General features: G+C 40.3%; 1 protein-coding gene across 5 annotated transcripts in view; it reads right to left on the bottom strand.

The window, feature by feature from the left end:
• The window catches only part of pard3ab (par-3 family cell polarity regulator alpha, b), a 173,690-nt gene that overhangs the window by 106,449 nt on the left and 48,845 nt on the right, over positions 1-18,396 (bottom strand). For all 5 annotated transcript variants that reach the window (XR_015850499.1, XM_088336034.1, XM_088336042.1 and 2 more), the window contains exon 3: positions 11,163-11,352. Coding sequence is in view for 4 of the 5 variants with exons in the window: in XM_088336034.1 (XP_088192160.1) it covers positions 11,163-11,352 (190 nt within the window). In the remaining variant the exon portion in view is untranslated. The remainder of the gene's footprint in view (positions 1-11,162; positions 11,353-18,396) is intronic.

Here is an 18,396-nt window from a genome sequence, read left to right as displayed (position 1 = left end):
AGACCCCAATCAGTGCGGATAGGTCAGAACAGTTCAGATGTCATCTACCTCAGCACGGGCTCCCCCCAAGGCTGCGTCCTAAGCCCCTTGCTGTTCACCTTGATGACACACGACTGCGTCCCTAGGTCCGCCACAAACCACATCGTGAAGTATGCTGACGACACAACAGTGGTGGGCCTCATCAGGGATGACAACGACCTAGCCTACAGAGAGGAGGTGGAGCAGTTGGTGGGCTGGTGCAGGGACAACAGCCTGGTCCTGAATGTTGACAAAACTAAAGAGATCATTGTCGACTTTAGGAAAAACCAGCCCAACCATGCCCCACTTTGCATCAACAACAAGGCTGTGGAGGTTGTCAGCAGTATCAAGTTCCTAGGGGTGCACATTACAAACAAACTCACCTGGTCCGTGAACACTGCATCACTGGTTAAGAGGGCACAGCAGCGCCTGTACTTCCTGCGGAGGATGAGGAGAGCCCACCTGCCCCCACCCTCCCTCATCACATTCTACAGGGGCACCATAGAGAGTATCCTGACCAGCTGTATCTCTGTGTGGTGTGGAGGCTGCAGCGCTACCGACTGGGGTAGTGTGAGGAGGGTAACGAGGACAGCAGAGAAAATAATCGGGACTACACTTGCCTCCATTCAGGACATTGGCCAGAAGCGCTGCCTATCCCATGCTAAGAACATTACCGGGGACCCCTCTCACCCACATCATGGACTGTTCACTCTGCTAGCCTCTGGGAAGAGGTTCTGCAGTGTGCGGTGCAGGACCACCAGGCTCCGCAATAGTCTAGTCCCCCTGGCTATTAGACTGTTAAATGGTCAATCTAACATATAGTTAACTTAAATCTAAACGGCTGCTAATCTGACTTTTGCACTACTGGCAGTTTTTTATAGCTTGCCACTCATTGCACATTGCTCTCTGCACTATGGTAATTACAGCGTTATTGTTACAGTGTTAATGTTACTGTGTACCTGACTTGTTAACCTGACTGCCCATTTTGCACATCTGGTTAGCTACTCTTCTTGCACTATCGGCACTATGGTAAAATACTATACGTAGCCAATTACAATACAACTTTATTTATATCTGTACATTCAAGGAAACTGTGGGGGTCAGATGCATCGACATTTCGTTCTGTATACACGTGTACTAGAATGACAATAAAGTAGATCTGAATCTGAATCTGAATCTGAATTGAAGAGAAGAGTGTGTTGTGTCACCCTGACCCGCGTGACATGGCCTTGTGTCTTGTGTCCCGTTTCATCTGGAGGGAGAAAAGCATGACCAACTTGGGTGCCGAGGTGCTTAACTTGTTTGGGTGTTTGGGCATTTGGGTTGGCCATGGTCCAAAACATTTTCCCTTTTTTTATTTTCTTTGTTTTTTGTGTATGTGTTTGTCTTGCTGTCTGTCACCCCTCTCAAGGGTTGTGACCAGGGTAGATGGATAGATCTAAAATAAAAAAATATTTTTTAAAAGATCACTTTTTTTGTGAGGACAGGGGGACAGGACATACCATTGCTTACAACTACAGATGCAAACTGCCATTTCATGGGTTAATTGATTGATAAGACAAACAGTACATGGAATCCTATTTGGCTTCAAAATGAGGAAGAGCATTTAAAAGACATTTTGTACAATTCCTCTAACATAGATCAACGCAAAATTGGTCTTAAACTGGCATCGCATGCTCAAGTCTCTTTCAAAGTACTATCAGTGCTATCTGATCAACGAATGAAAAAACAAAAAAAAAACAAAAAAAAAAAAGAAAATTCCAATTTGACCCAAATGAAAATATGGCATCAAGATCATAGAACAGTGTATGATTCCAAGTTGTTTTGCCTCAAAATAAATTTAAAAAAAAAAGGGCAATACCACATCAAAGGCACATAATGTCATTTTGCAAATACTTGCCATGGTATGCTTGCTTGCTGCACAATCAAAGCTAGAAAGGACTACATTTGAACCAGAATTTGCATACAAAATGCGGTACGCATTACTTAGGGACTGTGAAAACCTGCAAATAAATGAAAAATTAAAAATATAACGCAATGAATCATAAATCTCTGAAAAAATACATGACAGTGAAACAAAAGCTGGAAGTATGTGTAAAGCCGACATCCAATAAGGTGCTCCAACTGAAGAGCCTGATGAAGTCAATTAATCAGCGGCATGCCACCACGCAGGACTGGTGACTAACGAGGCGAAAGGCTGGAGTCGGTTCAACAGCGTAGGAACAACAATGTGAGGGAGGGATGTGTCTTCCATTAAATCCAATTACTTTGTTCAAAGTTGCTTTGTGTGGGAAGTTTGGATACAAACGACATGCCTGACAATTAACGGCCATAATATATGATACTCAATTACTTTTCTCCCCTAAAACTTAAACATTTAAGAGCTGACTCCGGCAGACTAAGCAAAGATTGTAAAGGAGAAAATGTCTTCTTCAGAAGATTAAATATTATGAATCATCAAACATTTGAACACATAAACCAGCATTATCAACACAACAGACTTAAGAGAGAGAGTGGTTCCAGGAAGTCTTTTCACTCGCAGTTTTTGGACACTAGAGCCATCATTAGTTTAACAAAGTGCCAAATTATTGTTACAATATACTGTACTCATTTTGGTATGAACACCTCTAACAAAAGTGGCATCAAAAATGTCATAACACTGCCAGTTGAGGGTTCCTATCATTAAAAATTAAAAGGGGACAATGTCTATTTAAACAATCATGCAACTTTGACCTATATTGCTGAGAAAAAAATAGAATGTAGATAGAAACTATAATTAATAGGAATGAACCATTTTAAAAATCTTTAAAGAATGACTAATAACACTGCGGATACGATACCTTTTTTTTTTTTTTTTTTTTTTTTGGTTTGAACAAATTTATTGACACTAAAAACAGAAAACAATCATGACAATCTCAACAGCAATTAAGCACATTCACAATATTATATTCCAATATTACGTTTTTAACAGCAAACACAAAGTGAGGTTTGAACAAACCTTCTCGAAAATCAAACATATTCACAATTTCATTATATAACATCTTTGTTAGTGTCAATTGGTCCGTCCAGGCCAAAGTCGATTGTCCTCGGTCTGAACAAATCCACTGACACCAACGGCAGCAAAACACAGCCATCAAGCATATTCACAATTTTTTTATATTTGACAATATGACGTGACGATATGACGTTTTAACATTTTTTCCTGACATTTCCAACATCAATTAAACAATTTCAGAGTTATTTTCTTTTAACAGTAGTTAACCAGCGTGTAAAAGGCAATACTATTGTGCAAGGGCATAGCTCTGCCATCCCACCCTCCCAAGCAGCATCCTTCCAGTCCTCTGTGTGGGTCCTTTCCCTTCTGCGTGGGTCCTCTCCCTTCTGGGTTCCACAACCCAGGCCGTTGCTGCCGGGACTCCCACAGCGTAGCTCCGGCTCCCCCCTCCGGGTGGGTACAGACGAGTCTTCTTTATGGCTGCGTCCTAGGCCCGCCGCTCGCAGATTGTATGGTATCTGCAGCCATTTGGAGCACAGCCACGGGGGGGATCTGCCTGCACCTCCATACCAGCAGGTTTCTGGAGGTCCAGATGGCGTCCTTGATGGCGGCGAGAGTGAGCCAGTCCCTGGCAAAGTCGTTCCGATGCCTCCTCGACCGACTCACCCCGTAAAGCACGTACTGTGCATCAGGGACCTCTCCTGCTGGCAAGTCCGGGAACTTTCCTAGTTGTTCGGCCATTGTCCACAAGACCTTGGCAGCGCTGCACTCACAAAAAAGGTGCCTCACCGACTCCTGGGCGCCACAGCCAGGTCGAGGGCACGTCGAAGTCGCTGACATTCCTCGGTGGTGCATTACAGCTCTGACTGGGAGAACTTCATGAGCCACCATCCATGACAAGTCTCGTAGTCTGTTTGGGAGGGCAGGATGATTGACGTTGCTCCAAACCGTTGTGGAATCGCCAAACGCAAGCCCCCGCACAGGGCTTACTGTAGCTCGCTCTTGCACAATAGCAATAAGGGCCCTGTGGTTTTGTAAAGTGTGACATTCTTGTGTTTCCAAATCAAACTTCTTCAAAAAAGCCCGAATAAAGAGATGTGTTGGTGGCAAGTTAAACGAAACTGGAATCAAACGATTGTCTGGTACAAGCTTTAGCTTCCGCAAATATGAGCCCATCCAAAAACGGGTCATTGCTTGACTTTTCGGGTTGTTGGGTGGGCCCACAGCGTTTTGGAAGTGGAGAGAGACATATTTGCTTCCCAGGAAAAGCTGGAGGTCAGGCACTCCTTTCCCCCCTTTTTCCTTTTTCATTGTATCTCTTTTTATCCTTTCCCACTTTGAGCCCCAGACAAAGCGAAAGATGGCTCGGTCCATTTGTAACAGCACGTTTCTTTTAGGCATAAAAATTAAACTGATTGACAAAAGCATTGGGAGGATGATCGCTTTGATGATTAGGACCTTCCCCTCTATTGTCAGTTTTCTTAGTGACCAAAAAACAAGTTTTTGCTTAACTTTCCTTGTCACGTCATCCCAGTTGGTCTCGCCTCCTCCATCCGCATTGAATTTTATCCCTAGGATTTTCTGGTCTGTCTTTAACACCGTCAGCGGGAGTCCTGCCTTTTCTGTCTCTTTCCACATTCCATAAAACTTCACTTGTGATTTTTCTCTATTTAGCCTTGACCCAGACGCCCTCCCAAACCGGTCAGTCAAGTCAAGGGCTCTTTCAACAGATGCGCGGTCAGTACACAAAATATTAAAATCATCCATGTACAAAACACACTTGGTAATTTGTCCCCCACTTCCTGGGATATTGATGCCTTCGACAAATCTATCTTTTCTTAACATCTGTGCCAAAGGTTCAATGCAAAGAACATAGAGAAGGGGAGACATAGGGCAACCTTGACGTACACCGCAGTTGATCTCGATTGCTTCCGATAAATTCCCGTTAATCATGAATTTGCTGTAGATGTCTCGGTATAGCAGTCCTACCCAATTGATGTATTTTTGGGGAAAACCACATTTTTGCAATACCCTGAAGAGGTATTGGTGCGAGACTCGATCAAAGGCTTTTTCAAAGTCTAGGTTTAGGACCGCTAGTCGCATGTTTCTGTCTCTTGCATAACAAATGGTGTCACGGATCAGCATGAGACTGTCGCTGATCTTCCTTCCCACAATGGCACAGGTTTGGTCTGGATCAACCAAGTCTCCCAAAACAACAGACATTCGTGTTGCTAGAAGCTTGCTGAAAATTTTACAGTCCACGTTTAAAAGCGTTATGGGTCGCCAGTTTTTTAAGTCAATTTTGTCTCCTTTTTTGTGCAATAGATAGATAGATAGATAGATAGATAGATACTTTATTCATCCCCGTAGGGAAATTCACACTTCCAGCAGTCTACCCCGTTGTTTATTAACAGATTAACATGATGCCCGAGGGTGCTTGTAGCGGAGTGGATGACGTCACGCCAGTCCAAAAGTTCGACATTCCTGCGGCAGATGGAAATCTTTTCTTTGTGAGAATCCAGGGATACACCACCTCGTGTTAGCAAGTCCGCCTCCTCTCCGATTCCCCCCGGCTTTCATGTCTCTGTTTAGCGACGTTGAAGCCGGATTTCTCCAGGTGGCTCCGGGTGGCTACACGTTAGCGTCCGGAATGCTAAACGTGAGCCACGTTTCCGCAAAACACAGCAACTGCGCTCCCTGTGCGCTTCGATGTTTTCAAAAAGCACTCGATGATCATATTTGGTCGTGAGTTCGCATTTACCATGATTACGGATGGTACCGAAGACTTATAACGCCGCTAGCCGCTTCGCTAGCTTCGGCTTTTCTTCCACCATGGGCCCCTTCATCACGCCGGCACGAGAATTCCTCAGGGCAAGGAGTTGAAATACACGCATTTCTTGTGCGTTGAAACCCATGTCCATAGGATAGAAGTAATCCATAGTGTAGTTGTCAAAACGGGAAGAAAAAACACCGAAGATAGGAGCAGACAATAAAACAACAGGGCAGCTGCTGGAAAAGGCAGCCGCTCTTGGCAGCGCCGCTTTACTATCCCGATTCTGAAACTGTCTGGCATATGGTCTCGACTGGAAAATTCGTTAAAAACAGTTAACAGATCTGGTGCTAAAATATCCCAAAAAGTCCGGTAAAATTCGAGGTTGAGTCCGTCCTCCCCGGGTGATTTGCCTTTTTTCATAGTCTTTATGCAATCATTCAGTTGGTCTTGGGTAAAGTCCGATGTTAAAAAGGGGTCTTGACGCACTGATCTTGAAATATGATCTAATACATGCCCCATTTCATTCTCATATGTTTCTTTCTTTTCAAATAATTTTTTGTAGTAGTCTTCGACCAATCTGGTTATTTCACTACTTTCCTTTGTTATTTGCCCGTTTTCGTTTTGAAGTTTAAAAATCCCCTCATTTTTGCCCATAATTTTTTTTAAAAAGTAGCGTGTACATTTTTCCCCTTCTTCTATTTCTCTTTCTCTGCTTCTTATTATGATGCCTTTGCTCTTTATTTCCGCCAAAGCGTTTAGTTCTTGTTTGGTCTCTTTGATTTCATCATTAAAGTCCATCCCCTTTTCTGTTAGGATGAAATAGCGTTGGAGTCTTCTTTGTAGTCCCGACATGCGTTTCATCTCTTTGAGTTTCTTGTTTTTCCCTGCATTTTTAAAAAAGGTCTGTGTTCGTTTCTTTGTCATTTCCCACCATTGTGCTCGTGAATCATACGAGTCTTGAAGGGTCTGCCAGTCTTTGTACAGCTCCCTGTATTGTGCGGCTAGAGCCTCATCCTCCAGCAGGGAGCAGTTTAACTTCCACAAACCCTTCCCAACAGTCATACCTGAAGGAAATGAGAAAGAGCAGGACAGTAGCAAGTGATCCGAAAAAAAAACTGGAATTAATCTTGCATCACTCTGTGCTAAACCCCTCGTAAATATGTAGTCTATTCGAGAGGCTCTGGCATTGTCACTACTGAACCAGGTGAAGCCCTCCTCTCCTGGATGTATGGATTTGAAACAGTCCACCAGTTTAAATGTCCGGCACATGTCTTGTAATAAAGTTGATGTTTTATCTACTTTAAACTCCTCATCATTCCTCTTTCTATCCTTCCTACTTAAGATGCAATTAAAATCTCCTCCCACGATTAGTGGTTGATGGCCTAGCATATGCGACTGGATGTCCTCTAAAAGTTCGTACCTGAGTTGTCTGTCGGCATGGCCGTATATGTTAATGAGGTTAAAATCATTCCCTATATAAGAAAGTCTTGCTAAGATTGCGCGTCCGTCTCTCATCACAGTACTCCCCTTTATGATGAGTTGAGGGTTGTTTATTAAAATGGCTACCCCATCGTTACGGTTTTCATTCGAGCCACTCCATAATGACGGATATGGCCAAATCTCTTCCCACTGTTTATAATTTTTTAGAAAGGGGATGCAGCATTCCTGTAGTAAAAACACATCCGTTCTGATAGTTTTTAAGAACGATAAAACACTGTGAGCCTTAACCTTTGATCTCACACTTCTCACATTGATAGTAGAGAATGTAATGTTCATAATTGTTGTAAAAGTATTTAAACTAGTTAGACAAAACTGGGGGATCTGAGTCCATTCTTTGGTGATCATCGAGATCATCGAGAGTGTCACCTGTGTCAGACACATCACTTAAGAGTAGTACCTCATTTTGAGACTCACCGGGGAAAACTCTGGGACCCTCTGACTCTCTGTCTGTGGTTCCAGGTCTTCCCCTTTTTTCTGGGTTAGGGGGTGAGCCAGAGGACCTATCAAGGGGTCTCTTACTTCCTTGCCCACTAAGGGTCAGGTTTTTTCCCTCCCCGACTTCCTCCGTCTCAACTTCATACAGTTCCCTTGTGGGCTTATTCACCGGCAATCGGCTTTCTTCTAAATCTCTTATCTTTGTTTCTGGTTTTTTCACCACTCCCAATTTTGTCTTACTTTTACTCCTCTTTCCAGTGCCCGTATGGGTTTTTGGAGAGTCATTCGCCTTTTCGATTTGTTTGTCTTCTCCAAATCCCAGCAATGGCGTAGCAAACAAATTTGCTAATTTGAACTCTCTTCCAGGCCCTTCCTGATTAATATGTGTTTTCGGAGTGGCAGTTGCTTTTTCTATTCGTTTGTCATGTCCAAATTCAGGTATTTTATGAGAAATCGAATTAGAATTTCCAGGTTCTTCCTGTTTCAATTTTGATTCTCTGGTCTCTGCTCTAGGGGTTTTGGTAGGTACATCTGTTTTTTCAATTTGTTTGTCTTGTCCAATTTCTTTGTGCATTTCTTGATCAATTTCATTGGGTATTTCCATAACTTTATTCATTTCCTGTTCATCTTCATTGGGTATTTCTATAACTTCATTAATTTCTTGTTCATTTTCATTTTGTATTTCCATGACTTTATTAATTTCATTGTCTTTGTTATCTTTATTCACTTCATTGTCTTTGTGACATTTATTCATTTCATTATCTATGTTGTCTGACATCATTTCATTGTCTTTGTTGTCTTTGTTAACTGCCTTCCTAGCTTTCAATTTGTTAGCAAACAAATTCGGGCAGTTTCTAAAGAGGTGATTCGTTTCTCCACAGAGATTGCATTTTCTGCTATTGCTACATTCCTCAAAGGAATGTCCAATTGTTCTGCACTTTCCACAAAAAATTCGATCACATACCTCAGCCAGATGCCCATGCTCACCACATTTGCGACAGAGTTTCGGTTGCCCTTGATAGTGGATAAAGCCACGGTTTTCCCCCAGGAATATAGTCGACGGAATTTGTTTCAGTCCCTGAAAGCCCTGAGGATCTTGCCGTAGTTGGACTGGTACCCTCCAGGCACCATTCCAATAGCCTTTCTCACACCTCACCTTCATAGCCTGGCCTTTTACTGAGCAGTATCTACTCAACCAATAACAGACGTCATCAGCACTGATCATTTCACTAAACATTCTAACAACGACAATCTTGTTAGTATTATCAGTCAGCTTCTCCACTGTAAATCCTGAAAACTGGGACCTCACTCCCTCAAAGCGATTCCAAAACTCTTGATAAAGAGCTGCCGTTTCAAAACTCACATCAAAGCCTTTGCCAGAAGTCATTTTTATGACAGCATGTACCTCCTCCTTTTTAAACTTCAGAATCTTTTCAACAAACTTGTTAATAAAATCCGTCCTTGACATTCCCTCCGAAATTGCCACAACATCTTTGAGCAAGAATCTCACGCAGTTACGTCTCCGCCCGCAGGTATAATGCCCGGCCATGGCAGGACTCGGCTGCTTTACTTCTAACTATGTTAAAATGGTTAGAATTGTAAAATTAATAATTAACAATACTCTTAAAACCGACGCCAATGACAGTATAAACGCATAGAACGAGCAGTGCTAACCTGATGCGTCCACCATCAACCGCAGCTGATGCTTAACAGCAATCAAGCATATTCATGGGGTTTTTAAGGGTTATTGATCTATCTTCGTTATTCATTATCCATTATCCGTTATCGGTCAGTTCATTATACGCTACAAAGCCTAGGAGCCGGGACACTTACTCTCAGCCAAAAGGCTAAGCTAAGGTCCTAGCCCTAAAGCCTTGTTGCGATCATTGCGAATGCACCGTTCCCGGAGGTACTGCAATACCGGGCCGATGCGTGGAGTGGACAGAGCAAGCTCTTATTCCATCAAGCATATTCATCATACGTTCTGTTGTACCGTATGTTTTTTTAACAGATCTGTTTACTGTGTTGAAAGCGTGTTACTAGTACCGTTTCGCTACTCTTCACAGGCACGGTTTGGGATGGAAGTTATAATATTATTATTAAAGCTTTGAAAACTCTCTCGGTGTACCGTCTTTCTTTGTAGATATGTATAACCATGTATAAAATGCATTTAAAACTGTTCATTTTTGTAATGGATTTATTTTAGAAACTTATTCTGATATGTTTTGTACGAGCAAATGAGAAAGAAGGGGCGGGGCAAACGCGGGCTGACGGGTAGTGGAGTAAAGGTGAGACGTGTTTGTGGACGCGGACGACAATAGTGGATATATATTTTTCCCACCCTTACCTTTGTAAATATACACTTTTTTCCTTGGATTCCTTTAACAGGCACCCGGACTCTGCAGGTCTGCATTACATCATAATTACCGGTATCATTTTCCGTTAAATCTGCCGGCCGTGTTTTTTGGACTTAATCGGGTATTGGTTAATGAAATTGTGAATATGTTTGATTGCTAATAAGATTTTCGAGAAGGTTTGTTCAAACCTCACTTTGTGTTTGCTGTTAAAAACGTAATATTGGAATATAATATTGTGAATGTGCTTAATTGCTGTTGAGATTGTCATGATTGTTTTCTGTTTTTAGTGTCAATAAATTTGTTCGAACCAAAAAAAACTTTTACACGCTGGTTAACTACTGTTAAAAGAAAATAACTCTGAAATTGTTTAATTGATGTTGAAAATGTCAGGAAAAAATGTTAAAACGTCATATCGTCACGTCATATTGTCAGATATAAAAAAATTGTGAATATGCTTGATGGCTGTGTTTTGCTGCTGTTGGTGTCGGTGGATTTGTTCAGACCGAGGACAATCGACTTTGGCCTGGACGGATCTATTGACACTAACAAAGATGTTATATAATGAAATTGTGAATATGTTTGATTGCTAATAAGATTTTCGAGAAGGTTTGTTCAAACCTCACTTTGTGTTTGCTGTTAAAACGTAATATTGGAATATGATATTGTGAATGTGCTTAATTGCTGTTGAGATTGTCATGATTGTTTTCTGTTTTTAGTGTCAATAAATTTGTTCAAACCCAAAAAAAAAAAAAAAAAAAAAATTTCGTGTTTGAAATGCGTATTTCAATGTGGGCGCATGCGGCTAATATACAGGTGCGGCTTGTGTATGTACAAAATCGGTTTTCCTCCCGAAATGTGGTGGGTGCGGCTTATAATCAGGTGCGCTCTATAGTCCGAAATTTACGGTACATTGACTTAAGTGATTAAAAAAAGAAAAAAAAACAATAGTAATGTCAAATCTAGTAAAGACTATCATATTACTGTGTTCTTGAGAATAATCTAAAGTAGTGCTGTTTTTCTAGGTAAATTAAAAAAAAATGACAAGGCAAAAAAAGACGGGTAAAGAACTTCAGATCAAACTTACTAGTGCGCAAGGCAGACGGGGTGACTTCAATCTCGCTAGCTGACTGGTAGGGCTGAAAGGCCGATGCGATACCTGTGCCCGGGACCAGGTCCACAGTGGCAAATAGGTCTGGGCTCTGAGTACCCGTGGAACTAGCGCTGGTGCCGTCACCTCCATGGTGGGGCTCCTGCTCGTCGTAGATGGCAATCAACTGTAGAGAAGACACAAGAGCAATGATAAAGAACATCTATTATATTGGGGAAGAAAACTTGCGAAGCGGGAAAACAGTAACATTTTCAAATAGCAAATATTTCAGCAACAAAAGTGCACTGGACATTTCAAAATGCCACACAACCACACAATTCACTTATCCTTTGCAACGTGCAATCAAAATTACTGCTACTTACACAAATACTTGTTGCCACTTGTTGCCATCAGAAGATTGTGTATTATTTTTTTTATTGATTATATTTTCTTAAACATACACAATTAATAGTGAAGTCCTAATGTTACCATGACGGGATATATATTTAACCCATTTAGTACTCCAGTTCGGCAAAAGTCTAAAAAAGGTTTATACAAAGTTCATGCACGAGTGTTCTCTTTTGAATTACCTGTTAGTTTAACACCAAAGTACAATTTTTATGTTGAGTTGTTTTAGAGCAGACACATTTGGGAGTTATTTGTTACAGAAGCACAAAACAAATCTTCATTAATGCAAGAAAAAAACTTTTTTCTGTTTTTTTTTTTTTAAACCAATATACAACTACACTTTACATGACGATGGTAAAATATAATTATACGCTTATTCTTGTGAAGAAAGAAGGTTAATTTTCCATTTGGTGGGTATTGTACTTGTATAGTTATGTGTTAGTTTAATTGATCAAAATGACACCCAGCAATTGGAGAAATGTGGCTGTGACCAGATACATTAGTTGCATCAAGAGTGCCATCTTAAAAATTCAATTGTGAGATCAAACAACTGGCAAAATATTTGGTTAGCTGAATAGTTTTCAAATTAGTTCTGCAAGCTAGCACTATTCATTTTAGACTTCTTCCCACTGGTCAAATGACGTATAAGCTTAAAGGTAACGAAAGATTGATTTTAGATAAAACAATTCTGACAACCTAAGAAAAACAATGTTTGTTTTTTTTTTATTACTTTGTCGGTCATAGACAAACGACTGTACCGTGTAATTATGTTACTAGCACATTAAAGGTTCAATTTGCAGTAGCACTTTAATTGCATAATGGACAAGCTCCTGTGAAACAACACTTGCACACATGAAAAAATATGCATGATAATAAAGTCACGCACGAACTAATTGCAAACACCTACATACACGCAAAGATCAAGATCCATTCTTCCATAGGGGCCTAAACACACTTCACATTAGAGCTAGGGTAAGCTGCAGCTAGATGTAATGAGGCTAATAAAAGGTGAAAGGTTTGTGTGTGCGTGTGTGTCTGTGTAATACAAACTTTGGCTGTGACCTGATGAGAAATGCTTATTCATACCTCATTAGGCAGCTGGATAAAGGCTAATTCAACACACAAGCACACATGCGAACACATGGAAAGAAGCACATAGGTGCACACGCATACACGACCATTTGCTATTGGTAGAAAATCTTGTGAAGTATGTCTTACTGGTCATGTGTCAGGAGGTGCAATTAACAGACTTCATGACTTTAAATGATAAATCCCGCATGAGATATTCCTTTTGAATCAGAGTTAAGATCGGGCCTAAAATATTCAACCCGACCCAGGCCCGCGGGTAATAAAGCCAGACTGAGCCCGAGCCCAACCAATTAACTTGATTTCCAGGACCAAACCCGAGAAAAACCAAAAATGTCCTATCTTATTTGAGAGGACTAGAGAGGAGCACAGTAAGTTTATGATCACAAATTAAAGCCTGTCTTTTGTTTTTAAAAAAAGCCCAAAGTTAAACAAGACTCTGCAAAGGTTACACTAACTTGAAGTTTTCTATCATTGACAGAAAAATTTCAAGGTCCTCCATTATTTTGACGAGTTGGAACTTGGGCCATAAAGCACAGGAGCGGAATCGAGTGCGGCTCTTTAAGAGAGAAAAATGCATAAAGGAAAAGAAGAACCAGGATGGGTGGATGAAATAGACAGGAAGCAGTTCTTTGAATTTACATTGCAAGAGTTTAGCGGTTAGCGTTGCAACATGACAATGAGTTGTGACAGAATACTGATTTAATCACAGTGGTTCTTGCACATCATGTGCCACGCTACTAGCCCTGACACTAATGGGGCATTACGCACTCCTATTTTAGTTTAGTATCCACACATCGTTTAAGGAAACAGTGGGGCAAATAAGTATTTAGTCAACCACCAATTGTGCAGGTTCTACTACTTGAAAAGATTAGAGACACCTCTAACTGTCAACATGTGTGAACCGCAACCATGAGAGACAGAATGTGTAAAACAGGATGTCAAATTGTTTGGTTTTAAATAATTTATTTTCAAATTAGATTGGAAAATGAGTATCCGGTCACCCACAAAGAGGTGTAAATTCTTCAAACGAGGTCTAACGAGGCTAACTCGGTATGTGTTAGCGTCGCCTGTTTTAACTCATCTGTTTAAAAGACCCCATCCATAACCTGAGTCAGTCACAGTCCCAAAATCCACTACGGCCAGGACCAAACAGTTGCTGAAAATCACCAGGCACAAAATTGTAGACCAGGCTCGGAAGACTGAATCTATAAAAGGTAAAACACTTGTGGTAAAGGAATTAACTGTGAGAGCAATTATTAGAAAATGGAAGACATACATTTGTAATTTCCGTTTATCTGGGGATCCAAGCAAGACCTCATCCTGTGGTGTCAAAATGATATCAAAAACCCCCGTGAATGACCTCCAGAGAGCTTGGACCACGGCAACAAAGGCTGCTATCAGTAACACAAAGTGCCTCCAGGGATTTACTTAAATTCTGCATTGGACATCCACTTTTTAGATTACAGTACATAGCAATGTTCTTGTGGGTCAAAGAAATATAACTCAGCACAAAATAGTGTTTAGAAAAAAGGAAGAAAAAATCACAACTTAAACTAGCTAACCAATGACTGCTCACTCTACGTATCCAAGACCGGTATTCAGGTCTGTATTTGGTCCAAGTGCAGTGACGCAAAGACTCTTAACGTTTTCAAGTGCTGTAAAAATGTGTTTAGTGTCAGAGCCCAAACAGACGGTGGACCCAAACGCGTAACGTTTTCACACAGAGCTTAATTTTACGGAAACGGGACAGTCATGCGCGGGAACACAAACGCCAGCGATTCGGCGATTGCTGGGCAGAAGAAGTGGGGCAGAGAAGTCAGACGCGGGAAAACAGGAAGCCAGGGGCAGACGAGATCGATACCAGATACAGGATACACGAGCAGGATATCAGACAGGACGGGACAGACGGGATCGATTCCGGATAGTGGATACACGAGCAGGATACCGGACAGGACGGGACAGACGGGATCAATACCGGATAGTCAAAATGTCAAAAATGCTTGCCTTGCACATGCAGGGGTTCGTTGACAGACTGACCAAGAGTAAATGAGAGAACTGAGTTTAAATAGGAGGGGAGCCATCCAGGCAACGAGCAGCAGCTGGCGCCAAACGAGCGGGCACAGGTGAGGGCAATCGTGACAGAGTAGATATTACTTTTCAACGAGGAGCAGGTACGAATTCACGAGCAACAAAGCTAGACTCCTCTGATTTCCTCTCTCCACTGTCCTTTTTCAAGGTGAAGTGTCAACAGCAAGGCAGGTAGCCGTTTTCACCAAATCGGCGATAGACCACAAAAGTATAAAGAGAAACAACTCAGGAGACCAGATGATTCAATGTATCTTGGACCGAATTATTTGCAAACACTGCCAATGCGGAAGGACTTCCTCAATGTTGGCTTACTTGAGGGAAGTATGCAAGCATGCAACATTTATGGCAGAGGATGCAGTTATGAGAAAGAAAAAAGTTTGTATTATTTTCGAAGAAATTAGAGGAGCAGAAAAATATATTTAAGAAGTGGATTGCATTTACAAACTACACTACTGCCGTAAGATTTGTTGACAACACATGTGCGGTCAATTCTCAAGGTTTCTTCATTTTCCTCATGTTGAGGTTTTTCAGTTTTTCCTTGCCCTCATGTAGGTTTTAGATCAGGGGAATAATAGTCTGTAATAAAAGTCTGTGGTTTGCAATAACCTTTGCAGCCCTTTGAGACTCTTTGTGATTAAGGGCTATACAAATAAACATGACTTGACTTGACAACATAAAGGAGTCATTCATCAGGATATCAAAAAACCTATTTGCTGACTTCAAAAACATGAGTGAAATAATGGAGAAAATTGAAGACATGAAACCTGACTTAATGTATTTATGCTTTGCACAATTAGTAAAGTATGTTTGTTCATGTTTGACAAGTATTGTATTTACACTGAGCACTATTTTTTTTTAATTTAAACAAGATAGTGTTTTTCTGTTTCTTTTTTCTTGTTTGAGTCATTTGTAATTATTGTGATCACACCAATATTTTATTTCTGCAGTCCAAATTATTAAAACTGTTCTATCTAGTGGTGTTTTCCACTGCACAATTACTATTTCAAGTGAATCAATAAGTATTGCCAGAGAACAGCCAAAAATAATTTCCATGAATAGAAGGAAGCTGTATATAACTTGAAGGGATGTAGTAACTTGGATATCCAACCGGTGAGAACCACCAGGAAAAGTATGTGTGTTTGTATGTTGAGTGAAACTTTGGAAAAAAAGTACAGGATGTGTTCAAACAATGTGCAAATATTTACCTGTTGAAATCCAGATACATAAAACAATATTGTCAAAGAACAGAGAGGGTCTAAATGATATTTAGCGATTTGAACTATTATATAGCAAAAGTATGCCTTAAGCCGATGATTAACCTTGTATTATTAATATTATTGTAATTATTATTATAACTGTTATTATCGCTATTGTTATTATTGTCATTATTATTGGTGCATTATTGAGTTAATAGATGTGTAAACCTAATACTCATCTGGGATTATAACTATGATGATGATGATGATTATTATTATTATTTTAACTGTTATTGGACTATTATTGTTATTAATAATAATAATATTAGTATTAATAGGTATCCAGATAAAGTTGGAGTTAATTGAGCTTATTATAATAACTGTGTTTTCGAAGTGCAGGGTTAGCACATTTACCTGACGCGCGAAAGGTCCCTGGTCCAAGACCGGGTGGAAACACATGTTGGGCGAGGTCCTGCAAATTAAGTTAATTAGTTGCATTCGGGTCGGGTTTCAATACTTGCGGGCCGCATCGGGTCGGTCTGGATTTTTTAGGCCCAATCTTACCTTTAATGTGATGGATTTCTTTATTGCATTTCCTTAAATTTTGTTCAAGCAATGAAACATATTGCAATTCATTAATATTGTACTGAAGTTAAACTTCAAGCGGTATCCTACAACAGAGTTGTCACATGGTACATCATTATCCAGAGGATGAACTGGATCTGACTTAATCATTTTGATAGCTAATATAGATACATACATATGGCTTATAAAAGACTTTAAAAAAAGAATTGCGGCTCCAGAGAAATTTGTTTTTTAGTCTAATATGGCTCTTTCAACATTTTTGGTTGCTTACCCCTGGTCTAAAGTAATTTAACAAAGCCATGGTTTAGATCTTAAGAAGGGGGACCCTGAGCTCAGGCTTTCTAAATGACCTGGGAATACAAGCGGGAAAACGATAGCATGGTTGGCTTCACTAACGACTGCCATGCATCATGCGCCATCATCGCTAATAGTGCTACTTCGCTTTAAATGGTACTGGGCTTCAATTACCTGTAATTTTTTTGTTTTTTGTACATGTCTAATCAACACGTTACAGGCAGAGTTTATAAAAAATAATCACAGATGCTGGCAGGTCCGTTGATGTATTGTTTAATTAGGTCAGCGACCAGCAAGCCGCCGCCTAAAAGCATTTCAGCAGCTCGCTCACAGCCGAGATTAATACAATTACTTGTACTTGCTTAAATTTTGCAACTTTTTCAAAACACAACAACACTGGTATTGGGTGAACAATTAGGGATTCAGCACATCAACACTTATTAAAAAAAACTGTCTAAGGTCCCTCCATCATAAAAAAATGATCAAATCAATCACAGACATAAAATTGTCATGGAATTCCTTACAGCATTTGGAGGCCTACAGTAGATGTAGAAATAGAAGTCATGTTTATTTGTATAGCCCCTATCACAAGGAGTCTGAAGGGCTGCACAGACCACATAATATTGGCACTAAATATTACACTGTCCTTTTAAGTAGAAGACTTGCAAAATTCAACTGGTAGCAGGCACCCCACACTGTTGCCATTCGTGACTTTGGCCATCAATCAAAAACTGTGCTTTTTCCTGGCACAAAATAATCAACATTTGTTGCAAGTTTTTACATCTCAGACAGCACTGATTTCACAGGGAAGTAATTTCTTTCAAAACCTTGCGATAACCCATGGCACGCTCCACTATCTCTTTTGCATTACATATAAGAGATGATATTCTGAGCAGCGGTGATATCGGAAGGAGAATTCCTCTGAGCTGGTGTTTAAGTAATTTGTTTCTTGAGTTATCGGGTGTCTCTTGTTTTTTCCCCCCAACTGTCTTAACATAAACTTTGACTCATAAAAAAGCTTTGAACGCACCATCAGTTTATAAAGCAGAAAAGTGCCACAAAATAGTTATGTAGCAACAAAGTGAGGCTACACCTAAAAAAAAAACTGCACTGCAAAAAGTATTTTCCAATATATTTTGGAAAGGTAGTTCAGGTTTCTTGCAACCAGACAAAATATTACACAAGTTGAACTTTTAAGGGCTCTCCGAAGTGGGTGAAAGGTCTATTTGGGAGCTCAAAGGCTCCAAAATAAAAGTGACAAAATTCCTGGATTTAAAAGACATATTTGAAAGTTTAGTCCGTTTGAAATTGTCACAATTTTTTTTTGAAAAATAGGATTGTAATAATGAATTGGCTAAAACATTTTCATTTTTGAAGCACCCTGGGATAATTGAGCTTAAAAAGGATTCTTAAACCAAAATGGCTTTTTGTCAGTGTCTTTCTGAATAATCTTATTCAGGCATTTTTGTGGGGTTACTTTTTCTTGACTGCTACTAACTTGTAATGGACAGGTCCAGCATAGGGATAGTCTTAGGATAAGATATTTGTAATGACTTGTAAACATGTACAAA

The sequence above is a fragment of the Urocampus carinirostris genome, chromosome 1 (genome assembly GCF_059441175.1).
Source record: "Urocampus carinirostris isolate Australia breed hairy pipefish chromosome 1, RoL_Ucar_1.0, whole genome shotgun sequence".
In the NCBI taxonomy this organism is placed as follows: Eukaryota; Metazoa; Chordata; class Actinopteri; order Syngnathiformes; family Syngnathidae; genus Urocampus; species Urocampus carinirostris.
This window is presented reverse-complemented; position numbering and strand designations above follow the sequence as displayed.